Source organism: Schistocerca serialis, chromosome 2 (assembly GCF_023864345.2).
Source record: "Schistocerca serialis cubense isolate TAMUIC-IGC-003099 chromosome 2, iqSchSeri2.2, whole genome shotgun sequence".
Classification (NCBI taxonomy): domain Eukaryota; kingdom Metazoa; phylum Arthropoda; class Insecta; order Orthoptera; family Acrididae; genus Schistocerca; species Schistocerca serialis.
The window spans coordinates 422,147,157-422,168,788 of NC_064639.1; the positions used below are offsets into that span (position 1 = coordinate 422,147,157).

At 39.4% G+C, this 21,632-nt stretch overlaps 1 protein-coding gene across 1 annotated transcript in view; it reads left to right on the top strand.

Moving 5' to 3' along the window:
• The window catches only part of LOC126457280 (mucin-17-like), an 89,338-nt gene extending 70,349 nt beyond the window's left edge, over positions 1 to 18,989 (top strand). Inside the window, exons 18-20 of the mRNA XM_050093446.1 lie at positions 4,740 to 5,017; positions 5,289 to 5,434; positions 17,917 to 18,989. Coding sequence (XP_049949403.1) covers positions 4,740 to 5,017; positions 5,289 to 5,434; positions 17,917 to 18,111 — 619 coding nt within the window. The 3' untranslated portion in view covers positions 18,112 to 18,989. The remainder of the gene's footprint in view (positions 1 to 4,739; positions 5,018 to 5,288; positions 5,435 to 17,916) is intronic.
• The last annotated feature ends 2,643 nt before the right edge of the window (positions 18,990 to 21,632 follow it).

Sequence of the window (21,632 nt, forward strand, 5' to 3'; positions counted from 1 at the left end):
AGAAGCTCTCCTGCAGAACTTGCAGAAGTAGCACTCCTATACAGCATGGCTGCTTTCACTTTTGACCCTGCGTTTTATTGGGTAGGTAATACCTGTGGCTGGACTGTGTTAGGAGGTGGTGGGTGGATGTACAGGACAGCACTTGCACCTAGGCCATCTACGAGGGAAGAAACATGGAGTGCAGGAGTGGAAGTAGTATTGGAATAGGTTTGAACAATAATATTCTGTAAGTTGGATTGGTAACAGAACACTGCTTTGGAGCATGTGGGTAAGATTTTGGGCAGGATATTCCTCATCTTAGGACACCACATCGGGCAGTCAAAGCCCTGATGGATGGTGTGGTTGAGCTTTTCAAGGCCAGAGTGATACTAGGTGATCAGAGTAGTGCTGGTCAGTAGCTGGTTAACATGTTTACTATTCTCACTGGAGCAGATGGCACGGGAGACACGTTTGTGGATGAGCTACATAGGATACAGCCTGTCAGTAAAGGCTCTCGTAATGTTATCAGCATATTTCAGCAACTCCTGCTTTCCAGTGCACATAAAGTTTCTACAGATGGTGAGGCTGTAAAGAAGAGATTATTTGATACGGAATGGGTCACAGCTGTCAAAATAGAGGTACTACTGGTGGTTGGTGTGCTTGATATGGACAGATGTATTTATGAAGCTATCTGAGAGGTCGAGATCAATATCTAGGAAGGTGGTTCAATGAGTTAAGATGGAGAAGGACCAGATGAAGCAGATTTGGAAATAGTTGTTGAGATTATGGGGGAAAGAGCAAAGGTTGTCCTTGCCATGAATCCAGATCATGAAAATGTCATCACTGAATCTAAACCACACAAGAGGTTTTCAATGCTGCCTGGATTGGAAGGATTCCTCCAGATGGGAAACGATGGTGCCATGTGAGTACCCATGGCAGTACCATGGATTTGTTTTTAGATTTGGCCTTTGAATATGAAATAATTATAAGTCAGGATGTGGTTGGTTAGGAGGATTAGGAAAGATATAATGGGTTTGGTATTCAGAGAACCCTGGGAAAGTCAGCATTGTGGCCATGAGCATGTGGGATGTTGGTGTGTAAGGATGTTGCATACACAGTGACCACCAAGGATTCTGATGGCAACAGGACTGGAACTGTGGAGGAAGTACACAGTGTGTTGGATGTAGGATGGGAGGCTATGGATAACAGTTTGGAGGTGTTGGTCAATGAAGTTAGAGGTTCATTCTGGTTCATTCTGTGGTAGTGAAATCCTTATACACCAACATCCTCCTGCTACCAAACCCACCACCTCTTTCCTAATCCTCCTAGCCAACCATATCTCGATCCAGAATTATTTCACTTTTGAAGGCCAAATCTACAAACAAAATCAGTACTGCCACAGGCACTCAGATGGCATTATCCTATGATAACTTATTTAAGGACCATCTGGAGGAATCCTTCATATCCAGTCAACATCTAAAACCTCGTGTCTGGTTCAGTCTCATCTATGACATTTTCATGATCTGGACTCATGGTAAGGCAAACCTTTGATCTTTTCTTCATAACTTCAGCACCTTTTCCCAAACCTGCTTCGCCTGGTCCATTTCCACTCATCAAGCCACCTTTCTAGGTGTTGGTGTTAACCTCTCAGATGGCTCCATTAATATGTATGTCCATATCAAGAGCACCAACCACCAGCAGTGCCTCCACTTTGACAGCTTGACCCATTCCACGTCAAAAAGTCTCTTCCTTACAGCCTCACTGTCTGTGGACACCGCATGTGCAATGATAAGCAGGAATCATTGAAATATACAGTTAACCTTACCAGAACCTTTACTAAAAGGCAATATCCTATACAATCCATCCACAAACATGTCTCCCATGCCATCTACTTCTCTGACAACAATAAGCCTGTTAACCAGCCACAGACCAGCACCCCTCTGATCACCCATTGTCACCCTGGTCTTGAAAGGTCAACTGCATCTTCCACCAGAGCTTTGACTTCTTTATGTCGTGTCCTGAGATGAGGAATATCCTACTCAAAATACTACCCACATCATCCAAAGTAGTGTTCCACTGCCCACCCAACACACAGAATAGCCTATTCCCTTTTCCAATCCTACTCCCAATACTACAACCCACAGGTTGTTTCCTCTTGGTTGGGACAGCTGCAAGACCTGTCCCATACACCCACTCACCCACCACCTCCTACTGCAGTCCAGTCACAGGCATTTCCTACCCAATATAAGACTGAGCCATGAGCGAAAGCAGCCATGTTATTGATCTGCGATGCTCCAATTGCTGTACAACATTCTATGTGACCATGACAAGTAACCAACTGTCTGTTTGCATGAATGGTCACCAACAACCTGTGGCAAACTGCCAGCTTGACTATCCAGTTACCATGCATGTTGCACATGGCAAACTGCCGACTATCCAGTTTCCGAGCACATCAAGACACAGATGACTTCAACAGCTGCTTCACTATGCTGGCCATTCGGATGCTCCCTACTAGCACAAGTTTCTCTGGACTGCACAGATTGGCATTATCTCATGAATACTCCATGCACTCTCACAGTTCCCATGGGCAAAACCTCCACTAACTTTTTCCCAATGTGTCACCTTGCCTTTACCCTTCTCTCTTCTATCCATACCACTCCTCCTCCATCCAGATCATGCCCTGCTTTCTCCCACCACTCTCCCCCCCCCCCCCCCCCCCATGTGGACTCTCTCTCATGCCCCCTTTTCAGCCCCTCACCCTTCTCTCTCCCCTCCGTTTCTCTCCTTTTCCCCCTCCCCTTTATTTTTACCCCTCTCAGTTCCCCTCTCCACGTCTTCCTCATGCTGCATCTCATTTTGTTGTACTCTCTATATGTTTTCCACATTACTGTGCAGCTACAAAAACATTTGTCCAAAGACCTGCCTCTTTCCTATTAGCTCCTCCCTGCATCCTTCCTTACCCCCTCCCCACCTTGGCGATGGGTGTGTATGTTTGGGTGGTTATGTATGTGAAAGTGTGTCCAATTGCAGCAAAAAGAGCCAGTGTTCAAAAGATAGTGTGAATGCTGTTTGGTGTTATGTGTTACTGTGCTCCCTGTGTCAGTCCAGTAAATGTATTTTACATATTACTCCATCCAGTAATTTCCGTTATTGTTATGAAATTATTTTAACATGTTCATTGTATATTAAGTGTGCCAGGCTTGGGCCTTGATTCTTCATTCTGTTTTTTGATCTGTGTCACAGAACTTAACAACATGAAAAATGTTAAGGATGTGTAATTATGTGATGTGGTGTGGCTGAACTGTGTTATTGAAACAATTAGAATATTTACTCTTTTAGAGAATTACTCCTTACTGCAACATTCATTCATTCACACATTTTGTTCCATAAATTCCATTATGATGCATATCCTTCATGAATGTGAGATGAATCATGATATACACTAATAGGCAGAAGCATCAACTGCAAAGTACGCCAATAATAAATTATGACTAGTGCTGACCTATTTGTACAGATATGTATGGGGACTATACTCTATTCATCATAAGAATGAACCTGACGTAAACAAACACAAACTCCATGATTGGTCAGAAGCCGGAACACATGTACACTGGTGTTGTTACACGCTTTTAAGCAGATCCTACTTATGTATTAGGTACCTTATTACTGAGTTACGTTAAATGAAAGTTTAAGATATTCTAATGTTTGTAATTAGAATGCTATGTTAGGTGAGAATGAGAGCATTTTATGCCTTCCATTTGGTCACCTAAGAAGCAAGAGGTAGTGCTAGAGTTTTACTGCATATTATTTCATTCTCTTTAAGAAATTAAATGGCATTCGAAGCTATACTGTTTCTTCACTCTTCTCTTTTTAAGTCTGAACTGCAACTACTCACATCACTGAAGCTTAGTTGGATCAGCTGGCTGGCCAGTGCTGTCCAAGTTAAATGTGCCAGTAAAGCTGTTGTCCCCCATTATCGCTCAGTCTGTGTGCATGTAACACAACATAAAATGCATCCTTATGATCATACTTGACTGTACTGGATACAGTTTGTTTGACTTCTGCTTCACGTGAAATGAGATCCAATGAGATTCAGGCAAACACAGAAGAATACAGGTTGTAATGTTTACGTCAGGTGTAATCTTGTGATGAACACAGTATAGCTCTAATTTATATTATAGATATTTATTTTCCATTGCCACAATTATTTTAAAAACTTGATATTATACAGAAATTTATATACCTTATACAGATCTAATTTGAAAAATTGAGGTTACAGTTTCTGAATGTGGGAGGAAGAGTCTTTAAAATCTCTACGTGTTTAGTCAGATGTCATCAATTTACCTTATAATGTGCTTGATAAACAGTGGAATATTAAATTAAATGAAGTGCAGTTTTTTCAGCTTTGAGGCATATTTTCATCTGAGGTTTTCTTTATTGTTGTTAGTTCATGTTGGCTGCTTGTGTCTATTGGCATCCATGTGAACAATGTAGGATTAATAATGACCAGCATTGTTAAACATGAGTTACATTATACTGTATTGTTCTCACTGTGGTAGTCAAGGCTATAGGCAATTGCAACCATTTATCTCTCTCTCTCTCTCAAACCCAAGCTAATTTATTATTTCATTGTGCATGGAAACAGGAAATTCTTGCCTGAAATTTAACATCTTGGTCAGTCATAAGTACACACATTTGTTTTTGTATGTCTTAAAAATATAAAAACTATCTGATGATTTTCATCCATATTTTCTTTTCAGGGACAAAGATATGAAGCCTGATAACTGGGCTGCATTTGCTGGTGGTTCAATGTTTGACAATGAAAAGCCAGACACACAGATTCGAGAAGTTCTTTCCATAGTGGCCCACCCACAAGTAAAATTTAACCAATTTTTGTACAATAATGATATTGCTCTTGTGGAGCTCTCAAAGCCACTGTTGTTTACAAGATATGTAGGAGCTGCCTGTCTACCTGCCAAGGAGATTGAACCTCGGCAACTTTGTGTCACAGCAGGATGGGGTTATACATCACCTGGTGGTAAGTTGTTTGTGAAGTCATACAAATGTCAGGGCTACCCTCTGAGGCATTTTTACTGTTTTCCCTCTATAAACTGAACTTCAGTATCTGTATCTGCATTCCTAGGATATAGTGCAGCTTATGTATGGGTATGTTTACATTTCATGTTTTTTGGCAAGAATTAGATTTTATCTGGTCTTGAGAGTTCTTAATTAATGTTTAGAAAACTATATTTGCCTCAATCTGAGAATGTTTCCTTCTACTTACATAAAATAACTACTTTCTGTTGCAGTAATAAATATTACCCAGTACTTGCACTATCTACCAGTGCCAACAATAGATCTGAAGGAATGTAATTCTACAAAACATTATGCTGGATTCATCACTGAGAATGAAATTTGTGCAGGGTTCACAGATGCTGAAAAGTCTCCTTGTTATGTAAGTACATTCAAAGACACACCTCTGCATAACAGGCAACTTTTTTCCCACAGTTCAATTGCAGTATATCACTTTAAGTAAGTATTGTGGGAAGTGGAGAGTGCAAGCATGACCACCACAGGTTGAGAGCTGTGTGTGTGTGTGGGGGGGGGGGGGGGGGGGGGGGGAGCCTCACCTGCCGCCCGCAGTGTTGCCACTTTAACTTGTAGTTCATGCTTCCACAAAAGCAAAAGTCACACATTGAGATAAAAATTGCTTAAATGTTGTTTGTAATCAAAACTGAAATTGTCTTATGTATTGACATTTTAATAAAGCTCCTAACTCCAACAATTACATACACTTATCACCAAGAAAAGAAGCACTATGAAATAAAGTGAACAATGCAATCAACAATGACTACCTCACACACTACTATTAGTTGGGTAAAGTTGTCTGCAACTAAAAGCAAATGACTACCACCTAAAGCCTACCAACATACATGAAATTCTACCAGTTCAGGATTATCAATATTTGGGAACTGAGTGGCCAATTTAAAGTTAACACACCGTACTGGAATCCCTTGCATTAACTGAATAAATATCTTGTACTTTTGTTTTCAACTGTTTTCCTTATTCCAAGATAAATGATACAATTTCTGGAAAATATTATACTTACACCTTGTGGAAAACAATATTCCCAAAATAAATGATTCTACAAAATCAAAACTGTATAAAATTAAATAATTGTTTCTAAGTGACAAAAACCAGGTTTTAAATTGTAAGACATTTCCAGGGGCAGATGTGGACTCTGACCACAATCTATTGGTTATGAACTGTAGATTAAAACTGAAGAAATTGCAAAAATGTGGGAATTTAAGGAGATGGGGCCTGGATAAACTGACTAAACCGGAGGTTGTACAGAGTTTCAGGGAGAGCATAAGGGAACAATTGACAGGAATGGGGGAAAGAAATACAGTAGAAGACGAGTGGGTAGCTCTGAGGGATGAAGTAGTGAAGGCAGCAGAGGACCAAGTAGGTAAAAAGATGAGGGCTAGTAGAAATCCTTGGGTAACAGAAGAAATATTGAATTTAATTGATGAAAGGAGAAAATACAAAAATGCAGTAAATGAAGCAGGCAAAAAGGAATACAAACATCTCAAAAATGAGATCGACAGGAAGTGCAAAATGGCTAAGCAAGCATGGCTAGAGGACAAATGTAAGCATGTGGAGGCTTATCTCACTAGGGGTAAGATAGATACAACCTACAGGAAAATTAAAGAGACCTTTGGAGAAAAGAGAGCCACCTGTATGAATATCAAGAGCTCCAATGGAAACCCAGTTCTAAGCAAAGAGGGGAAAGCAGAAAGGTGGAAGGAGTATATAGAGGGTATATACAAGGGTGATGTACTTGAGGACAATATTATGGAAATGGAAGACTATGTAGATGAAGATGAAATGGGAGATACGATACTACGTGAAGAGTTTGACAGACCTGAGTCGAAATAAGGCCCCAAGAGTAGACAACATTCCATTATAACTACTGACGGCCTTGGGAGAGCCAGTGCTGACAAAACTCTACCATCTGGTGAGCAAGATATATGAGACAGGCGAAATACCCTCAGACTTCAAGAAGAATATAATAATTCCAACCCCAAAGAAAGCAGGTGTTGACAGATGTGAAAATTACCGAACTATCACTTTAATAAGTCACAGCTGCAAAATAATAACGCGAATTCTTTACAGACGAATGGAAAAATTGGTACAAGCCGACCTCGGTGAAGATTAGTTTGGATTCCGTAGAAATGTTGGAACACGTGAGGCAATACTGACCTTTCGACCTATCTTAGAAGAAAGATTAAGGAAAGGCAAACCTACGTTTCTAGCATTTGTAGACTTAGAGAAAGCTTTTGACAATGTTGACTGGAATACTCTCTTTCAAATTCTAAAGGTGGCTGGGGTAAAATACAGGGAGCGAAAGGCTATTTACAATTTGTACAGAAACCAGATGGCAGTTATAAGAGTCAATGGGCATGAAAGGGAAGCAGTGGTTGGGAAGGGAGTGAGACAGGGTTGTAGCCTCTCCCCAATGTTATTCAATCTGTATATTGAGCAAGCAGTAAAGGAAACAAAAGAAAAATTTGGAGTAGGTATTAAAATCCAGGGAGAAGAAATAAAAACTTTGAGGTTCGCCGATGACATTGTAATTCTGTAAGAGACAGCAAAGGACTTGGAAGAGCAATTGAATGGAATGGACAGTGTCTTGAAAGGAGGGATATAAGATGAACATCAACAAAAGCAAAACAAGGATAATGGAATGTAGTCGAATTACGTCGGGTGATGCTGAGGGAATTAGATTAGGAAATGAGACACTTAAAGTAGTAAAGGAGTTTTGCTATTTGGGGAGCAAAATAACTGATGATGGTCGAAGTAGAGAGGATATAAAATGTAGACTGGCAATGGCAAGGAAAGCATTTCTGAAGAAGAGAAATTTGTTAACATCGAGTATTGATTTAAGTGTCAGGAAGTCGTTTCTGAAAGTATTTGTATGGAGTGTAGCCATGTATGGAAGTGAAACAGGGACAATAAATAGTTTGGACAAGAAGAGAATAGAAGCTTTCGAAATGTGGTGCTACAGAAGAATGTTGAAGATTAGGTGGGTAGAACATGTAACTAATGAGGAGGTATTGAATAGGATTGGGGAGAAGAGAAGTTTGTGGCACAACTTGACTAGAAGAAGGGATCGGTTGGTAGGACATGTCCTGAGGCATCAAGGGACCACAAATTTAGCATTGGAGGGCAGCATGGAGGGTAAAAATCGTAGAGGGAGACCAAGAGATGAATACACTAAGCAGATTCAGAAAGCTGTGGGTTGCAGTAGGTACTGGGAGATGAAGGAGCTTGCACAGGATAGATTAGCATGGAGAGCTGCATGAAACCAGTCTCAGGGCTGAAGACCCAGTCTCAGGACTGAAGACCACAACAACAACAACACCAACAACAATGTGACAAATAGTATCACGTAATACGAGTACAAACACATACTGGAAAGTGAGCATAAAACCTGGCATTGGATAGCTCAATGACAAAATTTGTCTCTGCTAACCCTCCCCATCCTACGCCTTGATACATTATATGTGTTACTTTCATTTTTTTTCTACTAATTTTGAATTCAAAGCATATTGTCTTCCATAACGTATTTGCAGTTTTAGTTGCAGTTTCATTAACACTTTCTGCCATTATCTTTGCTCTTGAAATGTTGTTGGGAATTGCTAAAATAGCAGCGGCAAAACTGAGACATTTCACCTCTCACTTATTCTTGTCACCAGTAGATTCCTAAGTCCTTTTTTACATCATTTTCCCATTTTCTTGTGACCTTGTTTCCTTGCATGTCATATCTATATTAAATTCTTTTAATGTGAAGAGTAACTTTATCTCTGGAATTCTAGGGCTTTTTAAAGCCAATCAAAATGACAGCTGTGTTGAAGCTATGTATTGTTCAATTTCTAAAGAACATTTTCTGGTTAAAAATTTGTCCTAGACATCTTTTTCTTTTCTTTCTGAACCCAGCATAGTATTCTCCAATTCTGTGTTCTGCTCATTTTTTTATCTTGTTCGGTAGTGCTGTTGATAGAATTCTGTGAGAGACAGGTGGTAAGGAGAGGCCTCTGTAATTGTTGGACTGCATTGTTTTTTTTTGTGTCATGAGGGCTTGTTTCCAGTCATTTGGTATTCTTCCTTTTTCCCTGCATTCTTTGATATTTCTGTGTAAGGTTACAGCTGCAAGTTTTCTGAGTACTTTGCACTTCTCACATTCACAGATGAATTATTGTATTACAGTTCATCACAACAGTGTTCAGTTTGCTGCAGAGTTGGTGGTTTTAGATGTAAGTTCTCCTTGTGGGGCTGTGCAAACTGTACTCATTTTGCTGGTTTCTCACAAGTTATAAGCTCTTGCAATGACTAAATTTTTTTCTTCTAGTGCTTCCATCTGTCTATTATTATAATTTTTGAAGTCTCTTTTCTAATCTCTGTGAATGTGTACAAGTCTCAGCATTTTTTATGAAAACTCCATTTTTCCCAGGCTATTAATCTATTTATTGTCACTGTGTCACATGTCAAGTTTCATCATTTATGGCTTCTACATACTGGTAGTTCTTTTGACAAATTCTTTTCTGTTTTCTGACTTAATTTTTTGTCTAATATAAAGATGCTGTTGGGTTTTGGCATCAGTCTGTTCAGATGGAATTATATTTTTATCTCCATTACCAAGTAGTGTGGGTCATTGTCCCAAGATCCTTGACATCAGATCTGGCTGAAAACTCATTCTTGATTTGTTTTGTCTTTTCTTGGTTTGCTGAAGCAGTTATAATATCATCTACATGAATGAGTAGGAAGACTGGACATTTCCTACACTGTCTACAAAGAAACGTGGATCTGAATTTGTGAGTTGCAATCCAATTATTGTTATGCTTGCATTCAACATGGCTCATCACAGTCGACCAGCTTGGTGCAGTCCATAAATAGTTTTTTTTTTAAATTTGCACACTTTACCACCAGATTTCAGTGTTCGGAGCATGTCACTTGCTTTCTTGACTATATGATTACGTTTTCCCAAATCTTTCATCTTTTGTAATGATTTGACCAGTGATTCCTGCTGTTCCATGAATCTGTGTCAATTTCACCATTCAGAAATGCAGTGGTGATATCAAGCTGTGAGACATGCTAGTCAAATTTGAGGGGCAGAGCTATGAGTAGTCAAAATGATTCTGTTCTGCAACTGTGGAGAATGTTTCCACAAAGTCAACTCCAGTTGAATTCTCATTCAACCACTCATGCTTTCCTCCTCAGCAAAGATCCATCAGTTCTATATTTGTTCCTCAAAACAGCCCTACAGTCAACTATCCTATCATTTGTTGATACGTCTACAATGTCCCAGATATCATTTTTCACTGGTGACCTGATTTCATCATACACACATCAAAAAAGTTTTGCATCACCTCACTTCAGAGAGTTCCAGAACCTGTACAGAAAACTGGAATAGAGATCAACATAAACATCATTTCCACTCTTTTTATTGTTCATGAAAACCACCCATTTCATGTTGTGCCACCTTACAGCGAGACCTCCGCCGGTGGTGGTCCAGACTGCTGTACGCACTAGTACCTCTAATATCCAGTAGTACGTCCTCTCACATTGGTGCATGCCTGTATTCATTGTGGCATAATATTCACAAGTTCATCTAGGCACTGTTGATCCAGATTGTCCCACTCCTCAATGGCGATCCGGCATAGATCCTTCAGACTGGTTGGTGGGTCACAGCGACCATAAACAGCCTTTTTCAATCTACCCCAGGCATTTTTGATAGGGTTCATGTCTGGAGAACATGCTGGCCACTCTAGTTGAGCAATGTCATTATCATGAAGGAAGTCATTCACAAGATGTGAATGATGGGGGCGCAAATTGTCATCCATGAAGATGAATGTCTCGCCAATATGCTGCACTATCGCTCGGAGGACGGCATTCACATACTGTACAGCCATTACAGCGCCTTCAATGACCACCAGTGGTGTACATTGGCCCAACATAATGCCAACCCAAAAGAGCAGGAAACCTCCACCTTGCTGCACTCACTGGACAGTGTGTCTGAGGCATTCAGTCTGATAGGGTTGCATCCAAACACATCTCCGATGATTGTCTGGTTGAAGGTATATGCGAGACTCATCAGTGAAGAGAACGTGATGCCAATCCTGAGTGGTCCATTCGGCATGTTGTTGGGCCCATCTGTACCACACTGCATGGTGTCGTGGTTGCAAAGATGGAACTCGCCATGGAAGTCAGAAGTGAAGTTGCGCATCATGCAGCCTATTTGCACACAGTTTGAGTCATAACATGATCTCCTGTGGTTGCATGAAAAGCATTATTCAACATGGTGGGGTTGCTGTCAGGGTTCCTCTGACCCATAATCCATAGTTAGTGGTTATACACCCTAGGGCAGGCTAAGGGAGGTATGTCATCGACTGTTCCTGTCTCCTTGTATCTCCTCCATGTCCGAACAACATTGCTTTGGTTCACTCTGAGATGCCTGGACACTTCCCTTGTTGAGAGCCCTTCCTGGCACAAAGTAACATTGAGGATGTGACCAAACTGTGGTATTGACCCTCTAGGCATGGTTGAACTATAGACAACACGAGCCATGTACTACCTTTCTGGTGGAATGACCGGAACTGATCGTCTCTTGGACCACCTCGATCTAATAGGTGCTGCTCATGCACGGTTGTTTACATCTTTGGGCGTGTTTAGTTACATCTCTGAACAGTCAAAGGGACTGTGTCTGTGATACAATATCCACAGTCAATGTCCGTCTTCAGGAGTTCTGGGAAGCGGGGTGATGCAAAACTTTTTTCCTTGTGTGTATGTAGCCTCAAACCAGTCTCAGTGATCAGGACCATGTATTGCATCACGGCACTGATCCCTGTTGCATTTGACATGAAGTTAGCACCATGAATTGAAGATGACTGTTGAGTGTGTTGGACACATTGAATTCATCAAATGATAAGTCATCATTGGGACTGAATTCTTGGTCTGTGGTGCTTGGAAGCCCATTTTCTTCAGAGCCATGGAATGGTTCATCCTCTGACAATGGTTCTGGATCAGTGTATCACCATTGAAGTCTCCTCCAGTGGGATTCATGTTGATGCCTCCTCTTTGTTGATAATCTCTCTCATCTGAACAGAGGTATCACATAGTGGTGGTACTAGTACCAAAGGTACCTCAAGTACTATCCTGTCCTGTGAATCCTGTCTCCTCTGCAGAGAGTACAGGATCTGTTATTACTTCTCCATTTGACTGCAAGTGGTGTTTCAGTGGTAGATATAGGCATCCTGTATTGTGACAAAGGGAACCAGAGAGGGCTCAGGGTGTTATACTGCTCTCCCTTAGCAATAGGTTTGAGGTGCTGTCTTTCACTAAACAGAAACTGACCCAGTGGGACTCACTTCACTTGTTTTGCAGAAACCTGTTGTGTCCAGCATCAAGAGGTGGAAAATGCCATAGGGTACGCGTCTGTTAAGCATGAGTAGTTCAAACATATGGCGAATGATGGTACCCTTTAGGTAAATGGCGGCAAGGAACAAGAAAGGATGCCAGTTGCACTCAGTGCATCTGCCTGGGGGCCTCATTCAGCATGTTGCAGAGGCTGTTCCATCAATCATTGAGGGAAAAGGGTGCAAGTAACTGCAAATTGTGCACATGTTAGAACAAATGATTGATGTCTGTCATCTGGGCTCTGCGGTCACATTTGGATCATTCCAGTGGCTGGGAACTCAGATCCACCAAGATAGAAACTGAAGCTGCAAGTGAAACTGTTTGGGCAAGACAGTCATAAAATTGTAATTGTATCCTTTTATTGCCCACCATACTTCTCTCCTGGTGCAACCAAAAACTTTAAAGAAAACCTCAGTTCACTTGTATGCAAGTTCCCCAATCATGCTGTATCATTGGTAGAGACTTTAATCATCCAACAAACAATTGGGAAAACTACAATTTTGTTAGCGGTGAACATAATAAGACATCCTGAAACATTACTAAATGCTTCCTCTGAAATCTACCTGGAACAGATAGTTTGGAACACTACTCATGATGGAAATTAGGAGTATTGGCTCTAAAGGTAACAAATAGCCCTGACCTCATTGATGATATCCACATCAAAACCAGTATCAGTGATCATGATGTGATTGTGGCAACAATAATTACCAAAGTACAAAGGACAAGAAAAACTATCAAAAAGATCCATACATTCAGTAAACTAGATAAAAAATCAACAGTGTTATATCTCAATGAGAAACTGAAACTTTCAACACAGGGCAGGAGCATGTAGAGAAACTATGGCTCAAGTTTAAAAGAATAGTTGGCAATGCACTGGATAGATATGTACTTAGTAAAACAGTTCATAATGGGAAGGACCCTCCATATATACAGTCATGGTAAAGAAACTTGTAAAGAAACAAGGACTACTGCATAGTATGTGTAAAACAAAGCATAGGACTATAGATACAGACATGCTGAATGAAACACATTTGCCTGTCAGGAGGGCAATGTGTGAAGCCTTCAGAGACTACCATTGCAGAATGCTGTCAAATTATCTTGCACAAAACCCAAAGATATTCTGGTCATCTGTAAAGGCTGTTAGTGGCATCGAAGTTAGTGTCCCATCCCTAGTGAATGAGAAAGGAACTGAAAATGGATGTAGCAATGCAAAAACTGAAATGCTTAACTCTGTTTTCAAATGTTTCTTTACAAAGGAAAACCTAGGAGAATTGCTCCAATTTAATTCTTATTCCACTGAAGAGATGAGTGAAATAGGTATTAGTGTCAGTGGCATTGAGAAACTGCTGAAATCGTTAAAACTGAACAAAGCTCCAGGGCTGGACAGAATCCCTGTCAGATTGTATACTGAATTTGTGGCTGAGCTGGACCCCCTTCAAACTATAATCTATCATAGATTCCTCAAACAAATAAACATGCCCAGTTCTTGAAACGAGAAAAAAAAGCATAGGTCATACCCGTCAACAAGAAGGGTAGTAGACATGATCCACAAAACTTCTGTCCAATGTCCTTCACATAGATTTGTTGTAGAATCTTAGAACACATTCTGAGCTCAAGCATAAACACACACACACACACACACACACACACACACACACACAAACACACACACACATGCAATTGGAACCACATTGCGTATAATACTGTTACATTGTTACATTCCATCCAGGGTTTTCCATTGTTTGATGTAGGTGCAGATAATTTTGTTTGGGCTGAATACTGTTATGATCCAGAAACTTCACACTTGAAGCCTGTGATCTCTAGGTGCCCATACATGACAGACTTTTAAAAATTCAGTATAGTCTACAAAAATCTCCCCTTTGCCTTTAGAATTGACCTTTTCTTTGTTTGGTGATTTATCCAGGATGACAGCCTTTTGATCAAATGTACGAAGGTGAGACATACTAGGTTTTCTCTTCAATCACTTCTCATATGGAGTTTCATCAGACAACATTTTAGTTAAGCAACAATTTTGGATGTAGTTAGCTGTGTTGATGGCTTCAGCCCAATATGATGGCGGTAACCATGACCTGAGCAGCATGCAGTGAGTCTCTTCAACTAACAGGCAGTTCTTTCATTCAGCTGTGATGTATATGGAACTGTTAGACACCACTGTATTCTTGCCTTTCTGAGGATGGAGTACATTCTTTCATTGCAACACTCCTTACCATTCTCTGACTGAAAGGACTTAATCTTATGCCCAGTCTGATTTTCAATAGGTTTTTTAATTCAATAAAATTTGTTACCAACTTCTCCTTTGTGCTGAAGGAAATAGACCTGACACCGTCTGCTGTGGTCATATATAAAGATCATAAAAAATTTGCACCACCTTCAGATGTTTCTCTCAATGGCCAACAGACGTCAGAGTGGATTAATTCCAGAAGTTTGTTTGAGTTCCCTTCTTGTTTGGTGTAGATAGTGGATGTGATTTTTTTTCCTTTAAGACACTTAGTACATCTTGTTACATCAACGTCGCTGAATTTCAAATCTGTCATATATTCATTTTTGAGCATTCTGAGCATACCTCCTGAGTTAAAGTGGCCTGATCAAGTATACCAGATTTGCATATCACTTCTCGTGTCCTTCAGTTTAACAATGAGACATGCCTTTGGAACATTTACTTGTAAGTAAAAGAAGTTAGCAACTCTGTTTGCATTCACTTTGATTTTATTGTTAGTATCTCATACAACTGCATGAGTTTTCTCAAATGTCACTGTATGGCTGTTTTTCACAATCTCTGCCACTGAAATGAGACTGGGCCCAAGTTTAGGCATACACAAAAGGTTTTTTTGCGTTATGGAGTTGCCGCAATTGGCTGCAGTTGTGATGCAAACATCACCCTTATTTTTTACGTGCATAGCACTGTTGTCTGCAAGCATTAAATTCTTTTGTGTTTCTGCATGTGTGTCCAACCATTGTCAGTGCACCAAAAAATTTTGGAGTTGTTAAACTTCAGAGCAGGCTCATTCATAGAGAAACAGCAGTGGGCTTCATTGACATTGTTTACAGCTTGCACACTTAGTTTCTTCTTGAAAATGCACTCATTTTTGTGTGCCTTCTTGTTACAAAAGTTGCACTTGTATGTCAGTTTCCCTTTTTTAAATTTTTGTTCCAAGTTGTCACTCACTCACAGCATTTTCTGGCTTGTTCACAAACTGTTTGCTGGTTTCATAAACATCGCAGCATTCTGAATCCTTGCATTGTGTTCTTCCAAGATTTTTATTTTTAGCATCTCAACATCTGGTAGACTGCCACAGGATTCAACACCACATCTAAAACTGTCATAGGTATAAGGAAGACTGTAGAGCAGCATTATTGATTATAGATCACTGTTTATGTTGACATCCGTTACTTGTAATTTATCCATAGCATCAAAGAATTCAGTAAGATTTTGTTTCATGTCATCACTGGGTGGCATCTTGTGAAGAATGAGGTATTTGAGCAGTGTTGCTTTCTGAGTAGATCCTTGGGAAGTGGTAGACTGTCACAGGATACAACACCATAAAAAGTAAAGCCATATTGATGTGACGTTGTGCAATTCTTTATTTACATCAGCTCAGTGGTATTGACAGATATATCAAGTCTGCTTTTATGTTCCTGTCTGCCGCTTCCCATGCTTTATATGCAACTTGTGCAACAGCAAACAGTTCTCCTTTACCAGACACTGCAGGTCACAATATGGATCCAGATACATTTCCTCAATCATCATTTTTGGTAAGTAGTGCTTTGACTTATATTCTCCATGTGTTGTAAATTACGAGTGACAGTGTTTCTAATGGGAGTCCATGTGCAGCAGTCGTATGCACCATATTCATTCTGATAATAAACTCATTAATTTCCACTTTTAAGCTCCCGAATCTGAATTTTTGTCTAAGCGAAAAATGTCATTTTTGCTGATCACGTAACCTGGGAACATAACAGTCATGACACGTATTTACTGAACAACTTTATCTGCAACTCACTGCATCACTGCACAGAGAATAACACAGAAATACTAAAATTGGACTTGAAAACATATGCATGGTGACATCTATAGACACCAAAGATTACAATGGTGGTAAAATTTGAATCTCAACAGATACAGCTGATACAAGCCTAAATGTGTGTTTGGGGATGATGAAGTCTTGTTCCTCTTTGGTAATTTAAGAAAAAGATTGAAGTTTGTGGGCATGGATAAGGTATTTGCTATTGTTATTGGTGTGTTTGTGAGCTGGAAGGTAGTTACGCATGGTTTTGGATTATTTTTGATGACTCATGTTTTAATGCTTCCTAAAATTCTTCCACTTTTTATGGATTTCTCTTATTGTCATTGTCCACATGTGTATGGGGCCATGATGATAGTATATTCTTTGTTTCTTGATCAAAATGAGTAAAGCTGGAAATGTAAGACATTATTGATTCTGTTTGCCAGTGAAGTAGTTCCAAGTACTGTTGTTTAATGCCCAGTTTCCCTTTATAAACCACTTGGTGTTTAGATTAGACTGAGTTATCATATACACAAGCTGGTCACAAACAGTCTGAAAAGCTTTTGTAATGGTGTTGCAGGGTAGGTTGTGCTGAGAAATAATTGTTAAGATTAGCATTGAAGTTAGCCGGTCGAGCCTTTGTATGTGAAAATTCAAGCAGCCCACCAGAGACAGTGTCCCCAAATGTGTTCTTCATTTGGTTTCCTATAACCGAACAAGAGAGCGATGCAAAAATTGGACATGGGGTGGTAGTCACTATTGAACCAGAGCCAAGTCTGAGCAATCTTGTGCACTATCATTTACACCGTGAGAACGATTGACACAAATTGTGGTTCTAGGCGCTTCAGTCCAGGACCGCGCGATCGCTACGGTCGCAGGTTCGAATCCTGCCTGGGCATGGATGTGTGCAATGTCCTTAGGGTAGTTAGGTTTAAGTAGTTCTAAGTTCTAGGGGACTGATGACCTCAGGTGTTTAGTCCCATAGTGCTCAGAGCCATTTGACACAAATTGTCTCTGGCAGGCTGTTTGAATTTACACATGCAATGCCCTTTCAAGCTTTTCAGACTGTTTCTAACCATCTAGTACAGTTTGTAATCTACCCCTCCCTCACATCATTGTAAGGGTGTCCCTTTACAAGTTGGTTTCTTGTAATGCTCAAATTATGATGCTTTGCCTTTTCTGTACACCCATTAATTGTTTTTGTTTCCCAATTTTTATGCAAATGTTGATCCTCAGTGTTCTTAGCAAACATGTTTGGTTAGGTCTAGAAACCTCTGCCTCTCCACTCCAGACTTCAAGAGTCCTGTTGCACCATTGTATCCAGCAATGGAACATTATGCTTAGTAATCTATTAATTCCATATCATTTGCCTTTTAGCTTATCCATGTTAATTTATCACTTTTCCAAGAAGTTCAGTATGTGCTTTTTTTTACAGAATGATGAGGGTGCTCCTCTTATGTGCATAAGTGAAGAAGGCCTATGGGAACTCCAGGGAGTACTTAGCTACCATAGCAACTGTGGTAGAGGATACCATCCCTCAATATTTAGTTCTATCACCTCAGTCCGAGGATGGGTTGAGAAAACAGTTGGTAGCAGATTTGAACAAAAGTCAACATTTAATGTGAGGTAGAAGCTACCTGCCTGTTTACACAGGACTGTGGAACAGATATTTTTCCCACTGACGTTTTATTGTTAGTACGGGTGCTTTATGTACTTACTGTGACTGAATGTACATTGGACACTGTTGTTCCAAATCAACTTGTGGAAAGTGTGATATAAAGTGTACAGTTGTCGTACACTGTTTAAGTGTGCAATATGTGACTGACATATTAAGTGCAATGGAGACATACACTGAATAATACAAGACTGATGATGCAAAAGACATTTTCCTATGTATAGTCATTTTGTTGCTTGTGTATACTTGACATAGTGAAAACAACTGAAGAACATTAGCAAGGAAAGTGTTTGAAGTTCCAAAGTGATAGTACGCATTGTGTGTGAAATGTGTATAGATGTCGTTTTTGAGGGGAAAAAGACATACAAAGTGCGAAATCACAACTGTCTGTACATAACTGAAACTTGTTGTTGTAGCTACTGCGAACTACTGTTTCTACATTTAAAAACAGAGAAAAAAAAGACAGCTGTGAATCTTCTTGAATGTATCAAATGTACAGTCCATATCTATATGTATATCCAGATTCTACAAACTTAAGAAAATGGCTTGTATGATTATACAGTAAGAAAGGATCTTGTGTGTGTGTGTGTGTGTGTGTGTGTGTGTGTGAGAGAGAGAGAGAGAGAGAGAGAGAGAGAGAGAGAGAGAGAGAGAGATCAGAATTTTGTGGTTCTTAGCTCTTGTGCAGAGATTTGCTCATATGTTCGCTGTATTAGAAATTTGTGCCTTGAAATGTAAATAATGTAATTATGTTTTATAGAATGTAAATTAATGAAATATATTAAGCTATATATAATGTACTGTTTTGAATATATTCTTTGTAATTGCCAGAATATTTTTGTTTTTTTCCACCTTTTTGTTTGTGATGTTGTAAATGATTATTTGGTGTTATCTCATATTAGACCATAATTTTAAGCATTTCTCGTGATTATGTCATTGGAAAAGTGAAAGAATATTAATTGCTTACAACCAAATTTTCATCTGTGGAAAGCACTTTCAATATTTCTATATCAGTAGAATATAGAATAATATCTGGAATTGGTAACAAATGAGTGAAAAACTATATAACATCTCGAACTATGGTTTGTAAATTAAGATCAGTTCAACGAATAGTTCCAAATGCTGTTAAAGTATGAGACATTTTGGCTGATGTATTAATGAAACATGCTCATTATCCACAAATGTATATTTATTAACAGTTGTCTGTTGGAAAAAGAAAGGAAGAACTATAAAGGCACACAGTGTAGAATGCTTAGTCAATATTGCAGAGAGCAGCTTACATCAGGAGATAGGAGACTTACATTTAAACAACAGGCATGGTGTAGCCTCTAACTGGATAGTTCAATCCAGGTGCACATTAAGGCAAAGCTTCTATCCGCAAGTCCTCGAACTAATATCATGGTGGGGCTTGATATCAGGGTAGAATTGAATGCTCTGAGTGTCAATTAACAAGAGACTATTTTTTATGTGTGGTGAGAGGGGAGGTTCAGGAGAGGGGGAAAAGTTATGGGAGAAGGGGCAATTACTCGGTCAGTGTCAAAATAAAGTGCCCATCTAGTTTCCAAGGTGGCCTTTACGTGTGGTCACATAACCCAAAGAAGGTGAGTCTGGATGCTAAGTAGTAGCCTCATGTTGGACAGTAAATAACCAGCAATCAGCAATTTTTAAAAGATGCATGTGTGTCTGACTTGGTACACTATACTGGTAACACAGTTGTAGAAGTAAAATTTAACTAAACAAATTGTGATTGGTTTAATGGTTTTTATTATCCCACCCCTTCCTTCTTCCTTAAATCCATATTACATGGGTGGACAGGCCAAACAGAGCCAGAAAACCAAAAATTTCACACGATATATTTAATGTGATTTTACAAAATTAAACAATCTAACGAATGGATTATGGATGACTTAATGGTCAACAGTGTGCTATGTATATTTGAATCTTGAAGTATGAGGCAGTCACAAACTCTTGAATAGCTGCAATGATGACTACCTGCAGCAATACTTTCACAGCAAAAATGAGAAGATGCTCCTAAGATTATAATACCATTGATAAGACTTGCAATTTTTGAGAAAACTAATTTATATTAATGATTATTTGTGTGTGTGTGTGGCAAGATTGCTACAAAACAAATATACTAAACATGATGCCCTGAGTGTATGACTGTACTTGACCTGTATTTCTTTTTGGAGTGATGTTTTCATGAAGTTAATTATAGTGAAATCAACAGTGTCTGATTGTGTAGCATTTTAAAAGTAATTTCAAGCACAAAAGAATTATGAAGTCCAATAAAAGTATGTTTGTCATTGATCACTAAAGGGAGCTGTAATGTTGAGAACAACCAACCTAATTAATATAAAAATGTTATGTTGATTGCTTATGTGAATCTATGTTTCTTCTACTGTTGAAGGACTTAGTCCAAAACCTGAATATTTCTAGCATTCTTTTTCATGGCGTCGTTTGTGAATCAACAGCTGTTCTGTATGGTGAGTATCAATCTGCCCTGTCAATATTGATGGTATAGTAATCTATGTAACTTTACTGATAGAAAACACTATCAGTTGTGCATATATTGGAAAAGTTGAAATTAGTTTAATGTGAATACATGCCACACTGGAACTTTTATTCCTAAGTCTAAATATTCTGATAAATTATGGAAGCAGTTCTATAGCTTATTCTTTTTCTTTGTTTTTTGAATATCTGGGCATTTTCAGTTTCCTGGCTCATGTCTGTCAGTAACATGTTAAAAACTCTTGCAGTTGAATACAGAACTCCATCAGAACCTTACACAAAAACAAGTAGTCAATATAGACATTAATTTTACGTCTTTTATTATTGTTGTGAATTTCACAGTCCATCCTAAATTCAATTCTGATGTTAGCGACAAGGGGCAAATTGTGTGTTCTGGAGGTATAACAGGATGGAAGGTGCACAGTGGAGGGTAAAAGCATGCAGGAAGGTAGGTCGCTGGACTGTGGTCATGCAATTCCCTCCTTCATAGGTCTGCAAACTGAATAGCAAGCAGGTGATTATCCTCTCTACCTACCCCACTATGTCACAAGAAGCAACTGCAGGATGTTTCACAAAGCTATACCAACCCTCTACAGTACTCCCTATGAATCATTGGCAGTGATGCAGTGCACAGACATGCAGGGTGGGAGGAGGGAGGGGGTGTTGTTTAATTCATACAGAATGCATTAACATTACCTAGAATACAGATATATGTCACTATAATACTACACAAGGAACACATATGGACAGAATCTACATAAATCTCTGCACACTGCTCTATACTGCTGGATGGGGACATTGATTTTTAGTCATCCTGTATGGTAGTTGCAGCATTCTTCCACGAAAGGTAACATCTCCCACTACGAGTGCTGCTCACTTTTCAGTTTACAGACAGATTGTACCTTCCCAGCATTTCCTGTCCAGTCCTGTCCCATGAGCAGACAAAGTAACTTCACTGGGCTCTT